The sequence below is a fragment of the Gallinula chloropus genome (genome assembly GCF_964237585.1).
Source record: "Gallinula chloropus genome assembly, chromosome: 2".
NCBI classification, from domain to species: domain Eukaryota; kingdom Metazoa; phylum Chordata; class Aves; order Gruiformes; family Rallidae; genus Gallinula; species Gallinula chloropus.
In genome coordinates, this window is record NC_140086.1 from 55,080,646 (window position 1) to 55,096,856 (window position 16,211).

At 39.8% G+C, this 16,211-nt stretch overlaps 1 protein-coding gene across 1 annotated transcript in view; it reads left to right on the forward strand.

Moving 5' to 3' along the window:
• PTPRM (protein tyrosine phosphatase receptor type M) overlaps positions 1 to 16,211 on the forward strand; it is a gene marked incomplete at its 5' end in the record, with an annotated part of 481,602 nt that overhangs the window by 444,228 nt on the left and 21,163 nt on the right. Inside the window, 2 exons of the mRNA XM_084260019.1 lie at positions 3,125 to 3,222; positions 15,299 to 15,415. Of these exons, the coding sequence (XP_084116145.1) occupies positions 3,125 to 3,222; positions 15,299 to 15,415 (215 nt within the window). The remainder of the gene's footprint in view (positions 1 to 3,124; positions 3,223 to 15,298; positions 15,416 to 16,211) is intronic.

Genomic DNA, 16,211 nt, shown 5'->3' on the forward strand with positions numbered 1-16,211 from the left:
TTTTCTCTTTATAATAAATGACAGTTTCAAAACCTTCAGGAAGAAATTAGTATGTCTCCCCATGTTGTAATTTCAGGATCTGAAATATAGAAATCTTCAAATCACAAGACACGTGCTGTCAAGGTGGGGGGAAGAATAAAAATAAAAAGACAAAACAAAACAAAACAAACAAAAAAAAAAAAAACCCAGGAAATTGTTGCAGGTTATTCCAGAACTTTCAAAAAAAAATGACTGTTACGAAGCAGGACCCAACCATCTTGTATCTCAGTTGAATCTGTAGGAAAGACAGCTGAAGTAATACATACAGAAACTTGCTATGTTGTCCCTCAGTTTCTCAAAGATTCTGATTTCTTGCAAGGGGAAAAGAAGAGGGTTGTGGGGACAGAGGATCTTTTCTCACCTTTCCTGGAGCAGGACTGAAAGCATATTCAGATTATTCAGATGAATAATCTTGAAACAACACTGTGGTGACAGAACACAGCGGTGACAGAAAGCAGTGGAGCCATTTATGTGGTCTCCATTAAACCAGGTTGTGAATCAGGATTCCTGAAGCAATAGTGTTGGGTTTTGTCCTTGATCAAGCTTAAATAATCTTAATAATGTGTCAGGAATTTGCAGGCTCTTTCCAGGACACTGCTTGGTGGAAAACTACCTTTCCCTAATCCTATTTTTAGCTACACTTCTTCAAAGATGATAGCAACAGTAATTTTGCTTAATACTTGCTTGTTTGAGATTGAAGAGGAAGGAAGGAGCTATGCAGAGATAGTATTTTCCTACAATGAGTAAAATAGTCTCCTTCCTTTCATGAGTAGGAGAGTTTGGCCCAAAACCTTTCTAATGCTGTTGCGACTTTAATTGCCCAAAAAGCTATACTGAATCCTGCATTGTTACAACACAAGCAAGCTAAACCTCCCCTTTAATGTATATTAATTTTATTAATTATCTTACTGTGACATTCAAAATTGCACTTGGACCATGCCTGTATTACATATCCAGTACATTTATGTAGATGTAAAATACTTATTGTAAATTTCTGTATGGTGGAGAGTGACATAACTCTTGTCATACTTAAGAACAAAATCTCACAAAAGTACCAACTGTTCTGTGCTGTAAATTAAAAGAAAAACAAAGGTGTCAGTTTTGCAGTCACATCAGCTCAAATTTGGTAATTTCAGAAGCTGTAATTATAGATTGTCCTATTAATTCTACTCCGAGACCTTCTGATGTTTCTTGTGTTCCAAGAGTCATAGCTTCTCGGGTTTTTTAATGGCTTTTTCTCCTGTTATGCAAACTACCAAAGCAAGTAAAGACAAGTTGAGTGATTATAGGGAAACCTGTGAAACTATACGTGCAACATTTTTAACAAGCAGAGAAAGTAAGGGGGATAATACATAACTTCTTGAAATGGTCTATGCAAATTATGGATGATAAAATTTCCTTTGAAATTGCTGAAAATAAAAAAAAAAATCTTAAACTGGGAGTTCTAAGTCAGTTACATCATAATTGTGATGTTATTTGCCTGGTGAATTGGTTTTGACTTGCCTATGATAACATACAGTCACAGAATCACAGAATGGTTTGTGTTGGAGGGGACCTTCAAAGTTCATCTAGTCCAACCCTGCTGCCATCATATGTAGTAATGTCATGGTTTAACCCAGCCGGTAGCTGAAACAACCACACAGCCATTTGCTCAATCCCCTCCCTGCAGCGGGATGGGGGAGACAATTGGGATAAAACAAAGTACAACTCCTGGGTTGAGATAAAGACATTTTAATATGACAGAAAAGGAAGATGATGGTGATGATGATATGGAATATCCCTTTGGTCAGTTTGGATCAGCTTTCCTGGCTCTGCAGCACCAGTCTCCTTGCTGGCAGGGCAGTGTGAGAAGCTGAAAAGTCCTTGACTGCTTGGCAACAACTGAAAACATCAGTGTGTTACCAGCATTATTCTTATCCTAAATGCAAACCACAGCACTATACCCACTACTAGGAAGAAAATTAACTCTATCCCAGCTGAAACTAATAAGTAAGAATACATTTGTACATATTTCACTAAGTACTTGACTTCCAGAGTAAAAACTTTATTTCAATGGGAGCTCATAATACCAAAGCATGGGTGTCAAACTACCCAAATCTGTCAGTGGATGGTATTGTAACGCTTTAGGTGTGTTGGTTTCTTAACTAGAGGAGCATTTAGGTGAATAGATTATCCATTTGTCCTATTAGCTGATTTAGGGGTATTCCTCTAAATAAGCCTCTAATTGCTTGTTGCAGTGTGGCAGTATAGTAATGGATTCAGTATGGACATTAAGTTTATAGCACCTGATAGTGTTTTTCATTTACTTTATTATGTTGGCTCAGTGATTTTGAAGCAGTGGTTTAAAATTGGGGTAGCACACCGAATATCATGGATAAGACATGTGGGTTAGAAACAGACAGGACCCAGCATATGGTTGTTCTCAGCATTTTATATTTCTGTAACATTTCTTGTGGGCTGGCATCCAGCTTTAGCATGATGCTAGGGGAAGTTTGGTGTGTTCGCCTACAAAAGTGCACAGAGTGTTGGGGAAAGCACTGCAGAGGATGTGGCTGCTGTGGTACTCCAGGTTTCTTTACCACTTTCCTCACTGTTTTGCAAAGTGGTCTACTGCAGAAAAAAACTGAAACTTCTGTCTCACTTCAGGAAGTACAATTTAGGATGTGGTAATTTGATGGATAGTGTATACTAAGAAAAATATTAGAAACCAGGAAAGGCCACATAGTCCATTGAGGCTCATTTCATTCCAAATACACCTTCCCTAGGTTATCATCCAGTTGTTAAGAGAAAGAGTAATGTTACCCATTTTTTATAATTCCACTCTGGGCATTATGGAGATAAATACTGAAATGCTGGAGAACTAACTTTGTTCCAGAGCACTATTTCAGAAAAAAAAAATAAAAAAACCCAACACTTTAAATGCAGGTAGATGGGATGACAGAAAAGAAATTGACCCTAAATGAAAAATATGTTGATAGTGATATGAATATATGTGTATAGTCACGGTTTCTCCAGATGCCCCAGAGACAAGCTTCCAATCATGAGACTTTCAGATGGTAACCTTTCCTTTGATTTATTGTTTCAGGACCAATGCAGGAGACAATATACGACTTCTGGAGAATGGTATGGCATGAAAACACAGCCAGCATAATCATGGTTACTAATCTCGTAGAAGTGGGAAGGGTAAGTGATTTTTGTACTTAAAACGATGAAAGACTTCCAAGGTGTTTGCTTTTGGAAATTAAATAGCAGACCAACGAGATGCTTATATACTGAGCATAGCACATAAAATATTTATGGCTGCCTGTGCTAAGAGGTTCATTATCAATTATTTTTAAACATGCCTTGGATGCTTGGCTTTGATAACATTAGCCCAGTGAAAAAGTAACTGATAAAGCGGCATTCTGTACAGCACAGCCTGCAAAGACAGCCAAAGAGGGAAAGCATCATATCTTTGTATATATCTGAGACATACCATTTCTATTAAGGGAAACCAGGGAATTGGTTACCGACCGAGATGATGAGGAGTCATCTTTTTTTATAAGGAAAGCTGAGGGGGAGTAATTTTGAAGCAGATCTCTGAGATAAGTAGTTAAACTATGAAATTGCACTTTCTTCGTAGTGTTGACTAAAAAATCCCATTCTTTGGGTTTTCCTTCATGTAAGCCTTTTGGACTGAAAGAGAAAAAAACCAGCTTTACTCATTATTACACTAAATTTGTTGACCATGTCAACAAGATCTTCTTCAGAAGCTGGGTAGTAAAGCAAAGCTTGAGTTACCTGTTTGATGCTGCCTACTTTTCTCTCTCTGCTTGATAACTTCTAAAGTAGGCTTCCTACTCAAGTCATTATGGCTAATTTTGTTATCAACAAGTTGAACGGAAACATTTTCTTTGTTTCTCACAAATGTCAATAATCAAGTCTTTACTGCTTTATCTATGCACTGGTGTCTTAGTTCTCATTTGGATGTTTTTTCCAAGAAAATTTGCTTGGGAACTGGGCACATAGCTTTCACTTGGAATGAAAAAAAAACCCCACTGCTTTTATTGCAACTGCTGTAATTACTGTAAATCAGAGTGTTGGAATGAGAAGACAAGAGCACATATCTTGGTGAGACCCCCCATGTTTTTAAGAGGTATTTTTAATTTCATTGTGGTGGAGCGGCTGATACCCCTCTGCCCTGTGGTACTCGCATGATGAGAGCAAGCGCTGTTTATGTGGCGTGAGTCAAAGTGTCAGCTCTTGTCTCCATTTTAGCAAGTCCAGTTTTACAGTCTCATTTTATTCTTCCTTACGTCCTTTGTCAATTGTTAATATAAATCCTAATGTTTAGGTATCTGCCTGTCCAAGCCTGACAACAGATCAGGTGCCAGGATTATTTTTACATATAAAAAAGATGGGATTTGCGACTGCAATTAACACCTGCTGCAGGAACACATGTACAACTAATTGCAGAGACAAAAAAGGATCAGGGAGGCCACTTTAAAAATTCAGTCCCTAGAGTGAGGAAGAAAGTAGAAGTAGTTGGATGGTCAAATATCAATACAAAATGGATGGATTGGTAGGAATAGGAGGCTCTCCAGCAAACCTTTGTTAAAGCTTTATACACATTCGTAAGTACCCAAGCACACAACTTAAAAATTGACGTTTTCAGGGTGTGGATCCACAAGCGTTAGAACAAAAATAGCATTCTGCATGAAACCACATACAGTTTTTCTAAAGTCAGTGTTTAAAAGCATCAATTAGAGTGACCTGTCAGGTATCAGCCTGGGAGATGCCTGCTGGTCTTGGTGCCAGTGTTGGCAGCTTCAGCTCAGAGCATTTAGGTGCACAGCACACTCCCCTGGCACCAAGCGACAGGTTCTGCCGCCATGGAGATTTCTTCAAGGTGCAAGAGTCCTAGTGGGGTACAGATCTGCAGCTTTGTTCTTTCTGGCAGCGGCAGAAATTACTTTGTTCTCACTTTTCTCTGGAGGCCAACATAGGTAAGATCAGAAAGCAGAAACCAAAATGAGCTTTTAATGGAAATGAGATTGTATGAGCCACAGAGCAATGCAGCCACTCCTCCGTGGGTGCTTCTGTCCCGCTCCCAGAGCTGGAGCCATCAGCAACAAGGAGGCATATTAGAGACACACCATCTGTCCCACAACCCCTAACGCAAGTTCTGTGCTACCTTGATTAGTAATGATTGTAATGGACCTTTTGGTAGCATTCCTGCAGGGCAAACCTTACCATCTTCCCAACCTTGAGGTTTTCTATTTCAATTGCTGTTGTTGGTATAGGATTTATAGGGCTTTATTATTTTTATTTTGTAATGTTCTTGACCAATTGTTCGCTGAAGAGGAAAATTCCTTTATATTTTCAGGAAAGATGAATATCTATTTAACATGTTTGCCACACAGTGTATGTCCTTCATGAATTAATCATTGAGGGGGTGTATGTGTATTTGTTTACCAGGACTGGCTGGATAGTCATTAAATCAGTGCTAGGAATTTGCTTCTTGCCCTGGAGCATTATGCATCAGGACTGTTTTAATTGCGGATGGAGGAATCACCATGAGGCTGTCCCTAACACAAGCACCTGCTGCAAATGACTCAGTCCCCACATTACCCTCCAGCAGGGTCTGGGTACATCTGCCAATATCTGTCATTATCTGAGGCACACTTGTCAAAACCATGCATCCCTTTAAGCTCTTGTGTGTTCCAGCAAGGGACCCTTGTCAGTGTTTCTGGCACCTGCAGACTGCTGTGCACCTGGTATTTAAATGGCACAGAAATGTGTTTTGATTGTTTTCTCTCTTTAATGAACCCACCTGAGGGACATTTAGCTCTTTATCTAGTAGCCTGTTACCCAGTCACTCACATTTACACTGCTTGTGTGGAAATTCAGAACTCACTTGCGCTGTTAGACTAATCCATCTGCCAGAAGTCTTATCACAAAATCTGCAGGGCTCCCTAAGGAGACTTTTGTACTGGTAATTTAAGCTAATGATTTCTAAACATATTTAGTCAGTTTTATGAAGACCTCATTAGAATGTGACTGTTTATTAAAATCTAAATGAGGTCTCACAGCCATTTAGAAAAATCATTGCTGAGTTGCATGAACAGTTCTTTGATAACAGATGATGAAGTGGGTTTTAGTTAAGATTGGCCTAGGTTGACATAAGAACTTTTACAAAAATCTAAACAAATAAGCAGCCCTTGAAGCAGCCTTGAAAAAAAGTGTCTCTGTAAAGGTAAAAAGCAAAACCAAAACTCTTAAAAATGTATCAGTGTCACCACAAAATATTTCAAAATAATGTATTTTGGAGTATGATAATACAAGAGGCCTCCATGCTTGTGTTTCTAAATGGTAGAGCAACTGAAGACCGAAGTGTTATTTCAGACATGTTTTCCTGAGAGAATTAACATAATCTGGTGGATTATTCTAGAAGAGACAAAACTTCCTATCACACCAGTATTGGTAAAATAGACACAAGAGAACATCTTGTTCACTCCAAGAGACTGCTCTAGAGTACAGACTCCGAAAGGTAGAGCTGGATCCTTCTGTGGAAAGCAGTGGGAAATGGATCAAGGTCTTTATGCATTGGCCAAAATCTTCCGTTGCTTTTGGAAGTGTTTCAGCGTTTGCACACACTGAAACACTTTTTTTCCTATTTAAAGAGTTAGAAAAAGAAGATAGGGAAGAGTTAGAATATATTCAATTGTGCCACCTAGCTGTCACCTCCATCTTTGCTCTTGGGCTGGTACTAATACTTGGTTGGCAGAATCAAACTTGGCATGTCACATCATTTGTCATTTGTCAGTAGTCACTTTCTCTCCCACTCCTTGTTTTTGCTTGAGGCAGAAGAAATTTAGTAATATCTGATTAATAAATGGTGAAATGCACGGATGAAATTCAGTGGAGGTGGTTGATATATAAATGCGCTGCAAGGACTCAGGATTGTCTATCACGCTTTTAATATAACAAAGTATTTACCAAAAAACTCACTAGAAATAATTATAAAAAATAAAACCTCACCTCAGGAGCATAGTAATTACAGTAATTAGAGTTTCTCAATTATTATACAGAATTAGAAAACAGCCAGTGCTAATAGTGTTAATAAGCACACAAAAGCCCCTTTTTTTGAAAGGAGGCAAGGTTGACTACAACAGAATGGATGCGACACAAACGGGAATGAAGGTCAGCCATAGACTGGTAAATGGCCCCTGTGCCTGCATGCATGGCTTCAGGCTACTGAAACAGCCTCTCTCTGCCATCTTGCATCTCAGGAGTGTGGTGCTTCCCTGATCTCACACTCCATCTCACACTCCTGGATGACTTTTCCCTCCCAGGTCTGTATCTGCATAGGGAAAAACAAAGAGCACAAGGGTATCTTAGCTTTTCCTTTGCTTGTTTTACCAGGCCTGCAGCTGACATATTACATGCATGGCCCTCTCATTTGCCTTGCTGCGAAAACATTAATGGCTCTGACTTCTCATGCTTGGGGTCCACATGACAGTGAGGTCTTCTGTTAGAGAGGGAATTATCTTCTTGCTGCTGGCTGGCTAGAAAACATTTCCTGTTCTAAGATAAAACCTCATAAAAAAAATGAGTTGTTCTCAGGAAATGTTGTTATGTGTCTAGGCCTAAGCAGTCATATATGTATGTGCTTGGGCCTTGGCCAGCATTCCAGAGATTGCTAAAATGCTTTCTGGTTATGTGGAACCAGATCTTATTCAGATGCACCTGATGATCTGTTTCTGTTAGAGACAAACCTTAGACATCCAAGAAATACTGCCAAATAAAATCCTGTCCAAAGACTTCTTAGTGAGAACATACAAAAACTTAATAGGAAATTCCAGCAACATAAAAACTGTGTACAATTTCCAATGGACTTGCCACCTATGATTTTTTGTACACAAAGCTATTATGAAGCTTGCACTTACACATGTTACAAGTTTTGAGAATCTTCCACATGCAAGAAGCCTCTAATAACAAAGGGAAATTCAAAATGTATTTAAGATTCTGATCACCCTTTACAGAGATACAGCAGAGGTGAAACACAGTAGCTGTTTAACACATCTCACAAACAGCACATTTGTATTTAGTATAAATGGAAGAATATCTAATTGAAGTGGCCTCTAAATTAAATAAGCCAAATTACCTAAGTTTGAATTAGTTCAGGATACTGACATTGGCACCCCTTAGGAGGTATGCCAAAGAGTTTGAACACATACTGGTCACTAAGATTTCATTTTAACTTTTCTACTGTAAGACAGAAACCACATTTTCTAAATAAGAGGGAGAAAGGTTGCTGTATGAAACCCCTCCCTACCTCTATGTAATTCCTAGTCTCAGCTTCCAAAACCTCTAAATAGTGTCCTTTCCCATATAGAGAAATTTTCTTTCTTAATCACATTTACCCAGAAAACCTGGGACCTGCATTTATAGTGCATATATGCTGTAAAATATTCTGTTCTTTTGTTTCACTGTAATTCCAGTGTCTCTTGTGGGATAGAGTTTACACTTTTACAGAGTATCAATAAGAAAAAAAGAAAAAAAAAAAAAAAACACCAAACATAATTTAAAAGTATTCTTAACCTTTCATGTCAGGGAATCCTTCTAGTCATCAAAAGACATTTCAGCTTTTCTAGACTTCTAACCAAAAATAACAGGTTGGCATTACTCCATTATCCATAGAAGGGGAGGAGCCCTTAGGGAAAAATAATTGGCTGTTGTTCTTCAGGAAGGAGAAGGACAGACTCTTTGCAGTTATTTAATAAAGACGTCCCTAGATTAGCAATGTTAACATCTTACAACAGGGTGTCGAGCTACAGGCATTCAGCACTGTCCCCTGTCACTCATAGCAGACATGGTTTCAGCTCAGTGTTTTGATGCATTCTCATTTCCAGTAAAAGAAAGCTATGTTTCGAAGAATGGTAATCAACAGAGATTAATATCTTAATGCTCACTAATCCAATTGAGATAATTCACTTTGAGAAATAAATAAAAGAGGTTTAAGTATACACAAATGCATCAATCCCCTTGTTGGGATAGCTGCCTAAGTGCTGCCAAGGTGTAGGATGGAAGCATAAATGCAGTTTGCAAGGAGGGCTTCAAGGTCTTCTTTGAAATGTTGGAGCTCGCGAAATGGCTTCATTACTGCAAGTCTCCTCACCTCAGCAATCTCATGAAATTAATCCCTCAGTCTCTCTGTGAAGGAAGAAGTATCCTGGAGGCACTGACACAGTTTTACCTTACCCAGTAAAGTAACATATAGAGCTTTCTAACCTAACATCAGATGATGAGGTTTTAGAGCCAGAAGGCGATCTGCTAACTTGTTGGTGCTGTGTAGCTCAACTAATGGCACGATTTTGCTCTTGGAATGGGAGCATGATTCAGAGCACAGGCTGTTCAGCTCAATCAGGTCCTTGGAGCACAGTATCTGAACAATATGCCCATGGTTTCACAGTCGTCTCAGGGATTAAGACAAGCTTTGAGGAGCTCCAGCTAATCCCATAACCATCCTTCAGCTTGGCACAGGACCACTCTTCTCATGTGTTCTCTGCTCAGCCATTTTCCTTCCAGAGCTCTACTAAAGTGCACTAATTTGCAGTCTTTTTTAATGACCACTGAGAGACAAAAATCGCCTAAACATAAGCAATGAAATAGAGGTAATCCATATTCTTCTGTTGGTATAAGCAATGGAAGCAGGAACGCTACAGCAGCTTTACCTTGGGTTACCTTTACCCTAAAGCAATTTTTCTAGACTAATCCTTTTTTATGTCCAAAGGAAGGCCACACAGTGGGTTTGGCCTGTCAGCCTGATTTCATCCGACCCAAGCTACCAGGTTGATGGCATGCTAACAGTATACTTGATTCTTAAGAACAAAGGGGTTGTACTCGTTCCCTAAGGTGGAAAGCATTAGTGTATGGCTACTGCTGGACACATCCAGAAACCCAGCAGTTCTGGGCAGAAGTTAAATGAGGATGCATCCACCAGGCAACCTAGGAGTGCGCTGCTGGGGCAACACAGGGCAGCAGAAGGTGAAGAATTATATCAGCTCCGAGTTGTCACTGGAAGAAGTTAGACTGAGCTAGTAAAATTCATGAAGTCATCTCTTCCCCCTATGGGAGCTGTGAACAGCATAAAGATTTCTGGCTGCCTTTATACAGACCCATCCATCTGATGGTGCCAAACAGTATCTTAAATGTTATATTTCTCAATACTCTGCCATACCTCTTTTAGAAATCTGTAAAATGAGTTATAAATCAATTAGCTGACTTGCTCAAGAGCAAACAAAGACATTTTTTAAAAGAAAGACTGGGGTTTATCTTCTGCTAAGGGTGGGTTTAGAATCTACAAAATGTTCTTAAATCACAGTATGTTTTTTGTTTGAAAAGTATTTCAAATACTGGATGTCCTTTTACGTCAAGTCAGCCAAATAAAAGTATATGATGTTATCCTAGCTACATCTGTAAAATCTGTTTAAAATTTTCACCAGTGAGCTTGGTTGGCTATTTCATTTTATATCCTAGAGGTTTCACTACAAAATTTATGCCTGACTTATCATCATTACTTAGTTCAAGATTAATTTTAAATTAGAATATATAATACTGCTCTTCACTAACGACAATCCATGCAGTGCATAGCCAGTTCTATCACCTTTTTGCTAAGAATATTTCAGAATCAAAGGAAATTGGAAACTTTGAATAATCAGTGTTATTTAAACTGTTCTGTATGAACTACAAAGTGTATTTCCCAGCCAGCTCACATATTAATTCTGTAATATTCATCCTATTCCAAACCTCTAAGTAAATGAATTACTGTCCTGGCTTTCATACTGCCTTTAGCTAGATGTGTCACATTGCCAAATGGCTAAATATACAGCTTCGGAAGTCACAATTTGTGTTCATTAGCTATCCACTGCCTACATTGTTTGTTATATTTAGAAGTAGCAACAACAACTTTCCACCTTCATTTTTAATTCTTAGTTTCTCACATTAGACTATTTTGCTAGGGGATGGAGCTAGGGGGTGGAAGTAGATAATCATCTTCTCCAAATTTCTAAAATTATTAGTAAAATAAACATGTTTGGAACAATTGGACAGTGTACCTTGGGATGAATAGATTAAACCGGAGCATTTTCATTATGTCTCTGGCAGTCACCCTTTTATCTCATCTTGTGATGAACATCTGTATTTTTTGGCACATCGTTAGGATATAAATGTAGGGTGTATCTGAACAAACTCTCAATTATAGTTCTGCTCAGATGAGATTTCAAAATTATGTTTTCTACTTTGTGGACGATATTTACTGTTATGGTGGCAACTGTGTGAAAAAAAAAAATCTAATGCATTTAATATTCAGTCCTGGATTCATGTATCAATTATTTAGCTAAACCTTCTGTTAGAAGGGATTTTTGCAAAACATGTACCAAATGTTTATAAAAAGGGAAAGAGATTCATCAAGTCACAGTAGCTAAAGCTGTGCTAAAAAGAAAAAATGAACAAACATATGTTACCAGCAGTGTTTCTCATATTTGATGAGTAAAACCATATTCTATTTTGTTGCAATTGTCTCTCCTTGTACAAATAAAGGCCCTGATCCAATAAACATTTATAAGTGTGATTTTTGATTTACACTACTTAATCTTACTTCTGTCTTGTAGACACCTTCGCAACTATTTGAGAGGTCCTGGAGAAAAACAGGGAGACTGGTCTTTAAGCATTTACTTAACTTTTAGCTCATCAGGAGTCCATGGAGTTCCCATGTCTAGAGCTTAGCACGTGCAGCAGCATTGCAGAACAAGAGCCAAAAGTAGGAAAAAAAGCCCGAAATAAAAAAAAATAATAAATAAATAAAGGGGGGGGGGGGCGCGGTTTCTCCCCTCCCAGTGAGTGAATCATTTAGTGTTGGTCTGTGGCTCTGACTGCGGCTCTGGCACCGTTCCCATGGCTGTTACAGCCCCTGTTCCGCTTGGGAGAGTTTTCAGGAAATTGTGTTGTCGTGGATCCTTCTGCTCAGCTCCAATCTGCTCCCTGCCCAAAATCCCCAGTGCAGCAGAGGAAAAAATCCCTGCCGGGCCCGAGCTGCGTGAGGCACGAAAGGCTGTAACTCCTGTGCCACATCCCCCAATGCTTCCCTAATTATTCCACTGGATCATCTTAAATAAGGTTTAAAAAAAGAGTGGAAGCAAATCCAACAGTTGAGGCGTAAGAAGATGGGGACTGCGCTCTGCTAAATCAGTCTTTCTAAATGTCCCCAGTTCTTAGTCATAATCCAGACTGTCTAGACTTACCAAGTTAGGAACAGGCATGTTTTCCTTCAAGGCTGAGCAATTTAATTCAGCCAGGGTTGGATTTTTTTTTTCCCCCTGATTGTTTATTTTACTAAACTAGAGCTGTTTTGAGGATGGCAGGCGCCCATCAGGAAGAAACAAGGCTAAAGTTAGCAACGGGAGAGACGTGCTGATCGGTAGTGCTGTTACTAGGGTCACCGCTGCAGCTGCTCCCTTGCTACGTGCGTTGGCTGTCTTCGTGTGGTTCAGGTTCCACCTATGGAAAGGATAAGTGAACAGGCAGGAACAGGGCACTGGCTCCAGAGATGGGGTTGTCAGTGGACAATTCACACTGCTCCAGTCCGGAGGCAGTGTGAATTGCCTCATTCTGCACAGAGAGTCAAAAAAATCATCGTAGCCACAGGTAGGAAAACCCTGTTTTGGGGAGTTCCCAGTAGTGACTATAAAAAGGTCAGTTTGCTGGCCTAAGGGATTTAAACAGCATGAATTCTCTGGGTTATTTTAACACCACAGACAAACCCATGAGCATTCCATTTTTTTTCCACTTAGCTTCCATCAGAGGATTTTTGGAAATGCATGCAAACAACATAAAATCTGAAGAGATACCAAGTAGATGAAATGATAGATAGCAGCAACTACTAAACTGCTTGCAGCAACATATAATGCTTTGGAAATCGGTGTTCATTGCTTACAGCTGATAGATGTACTTCAGAGATGCATGTGCATTTGGCGGAGATCCTGCCATTCAGGCACCTAGGGACTGGCCCTCAGCTTGGCCCTTGGTTGATGGAAGCCTTGTTCATGCAGGCACCCATGGAGGTGGGGAGCAGCCTTGCTACCCTTGCCCCTGGTACATAAGTGTAGAGAATTGCAAAGGCTGTTCAGTGTCCCAGCAACAAGCCTCTGGATGTGGAAGGGAACTGTATAACCTGGTGTTTGCCAGTTGCCCTGAAACCATGCTTAATACCAGGTGAAATGAGAAGAATGTGAAGAATTTTTCTCAGCCAGTACTCGTGTGGTTACATGGTCTGCAGACAAGCATAGAGAAATAAATAAAAACCTGCTTCTAGCTACCTGAACTTCAGCTCAGCTCTAGGACCTTTCCATCAGCTGTGTAAGCAGGAATAAGCTGTTAGGGTGCTTGTATAATTTTGTGGCTGGAAGCCAGGGCTTAGGACAAGGCTACTCTTCCTTTCTGAAGATGATCCTGATGTGGGGCTGTGTTTTTCCAGCCCTTCAACTCAGTTCTATTGAGATGTAAATGTTATCCTGCTAAAGAGTCACACTACTGACCCTGCCCAGACAAACTTTTTTTATCAGCCAAAGTTACTCTGATGTGGGAAGACCTCTCTCCTGTCCAGACAGTAAAGAGAGAATTATCTGCTACTTCACTTGAAACAAATTCCAATGAAAGTATTTTCTTCTGCCGGACAGGACAAGGTTTGAGGCTCTGTGTAATCCTTTATACACTGATCCTGGAGTTTGTATAAATAAACCATTTGAATCAAACATTACAATTTTCACTGTATGCTTATACACACGTTCATCAGTTTTGCCTTTTGCGCAAGACTAGACATGATAGTAATCCAAATATTTTGGCATGAAAACAAGTCTGAGAAATACTCTACCAGTTGTGAAGTTTAGTTTTTTTCTCCCCTATCAGTTTTCCATTGGATAAGAGAAATGTTGGGTTGTTTGTTTTTTTTTTACTCAACCCATTTAAATGTATATTTAAGTAAACCAGTAAATTTACATGTATTAAAAGATCCATTTTAAATTTTCCCTGTGGTGAAAGAAAGAGAGAAACCATTCCATGCAGCAGATGTAGAACAGATGCTATTCCTAGCACGTACCGCACAACTGGACGATGGCCAGATGCAGTGGTGATAGCACAGCTATTACTGTGATAGAAAAGAATAAAAGAGAGATATGTAAGTAATGTGGAGGCTTCCCCGCCCAACATCTCATCCACACAAATGGAAAGGAGAAGGAAAGCCTTAAGCCTGTCAGCTATCTACATCATCATACACAGTCCCCACAACCACCCGCTTTAAAAAACAGCAGAATGATAGCGCATGTTTGAATACGTTAAGTACTGAGAAGTCTGTCCCATCTAGGAAACCTGTAATGCAGTTCACAAACCCCACTCTCCTTCCCTCTCCATATCTCAGGGTGAATTTGTCAAGAACGCACAGCTCCAGGAGCCAGCAGAAATCAATAGGGGGGAAGGAGGAATTCACCTCCCCTGAGCTTAGCCATCAAGAAGCCAAACAGCTAAGCGAAGGCAGTCATCTAGACTCTTTTCATAGTTAACAAAAAATAAAGACACCTCTAGAAGACATTCATCCTACTCATCTTCGTTTGAGCTAAGTGAGATGAATCCCAGCCCTGGTGTTTGGGGTCATCTAGTGAATTGGTGTTAAAGCCCAGACATAAAACTCATCCCTTGACTTCCAGTGTTGAGTTTTGCCATCTGACCTCTCCATCAGTTCCTTCAGAAAGTTAATCTGAGAAAACTGATACTTTTCTAACAGTAGAGGAGATCCTTCCTGTCTGAAAAACACATTTTCATTTTAGAAGGTAAGAAGATCTTTTTGAGACAAATCACCAACTAGAGGTTAGGGGGAAAAACAAGCCTTCTGGTGGTAGTTGTCCCTCTGGGCACACCCTGCCTTGGAAAGCAGAGGAAATGAACAGTTACCATAACTGAGCTGTGTAGGGTATAAATATCCCTTGTGCTCCTACAAATTTGCCTCACTTCACTAACCACAACACAAATCTCACCTGCAGCTTTGAACGCCGCTTTAGAAAAAGCAGAGGCGCTGTCCCTGGAACATTCATCATTTCCACGTGCAGAAAATGTGTTTTGCACGTGACTGCATTTTAAAGCAGAAGTCTTTGCACGGTATACAGAGTGGATTCAACATGAACCTTCGAAAATAAATGAACCTTAATTTCTTTTGTATTTTTTAAAGGTCAAATGCTGCAAATACTGGCCCGATGACACAGAGATATATAAAGACATTAAAGTTACCCTAATAGAAACAGAGCTCCTGGCCGAGTATGTTATCCGAACATTTGCAGTAGAAAAGGTAAGTTTGCAAATTCGCTTTTCTTAAATACAGTAGTGTCTGCCTAAGTAACTTAGGTACAGGCTCAAGGTGGGAAAGTTAAATCTTTTGACTGACATCCCGGTTTAGTAGCTATTTTTTGGGTAAACGACTACTGCCCTCTTATGGTAAACTGTGTTTTTCTTTGAATGCAGCGACTTTTCTGGGCTTTCTATCACTGCTGGCCCCTGCCTGAGTTAGAAAAAGTGGTGTACCTTGCCTAGGAGAAATCGACGCCTCCCTCCCAGCAATCAATTGAAAAATACATTCGTGCTGTTTTCCCATCTTATGTTCCCCACAACCATTTTCTGTCTGTGCCAGAGGCGGTATGCACCATTATTCGGAAGTCCATGGAGAAGAACAGTGTTTTCTGTTGGGCTGGTGTGTACCTGGTCTGCGGAGACATAGCTGAAACAATCTTAATTCTCTTCTCAAGGCATTGAGAATTCCACATGACGTTTCATTTGTCACGTGGAATCCGTTTTTATACGGCGAGTGCCAGTCGGTGCGTTGTGTGACTGTTCATTAGAACAATGCTGTGAGGTTGTTTCGTGCGTGCTACATCTCATCGCTCTCCCAAACAGCTTACAATATATGGGCAACATACAATTAACAAATGCATTTTGTGTCAGTTCAGGGGTTTTATTCAGACTTCATTAAAGGACAGGAGTGTTTTAATTGTATCTATCAAGATTCATATGAGTTGTGGAACAACAAGGAAAGGGCCTCTTTGGAAAACTTGACATTCCTAATGGTGCACTGAAGTAATGTTCTCTCG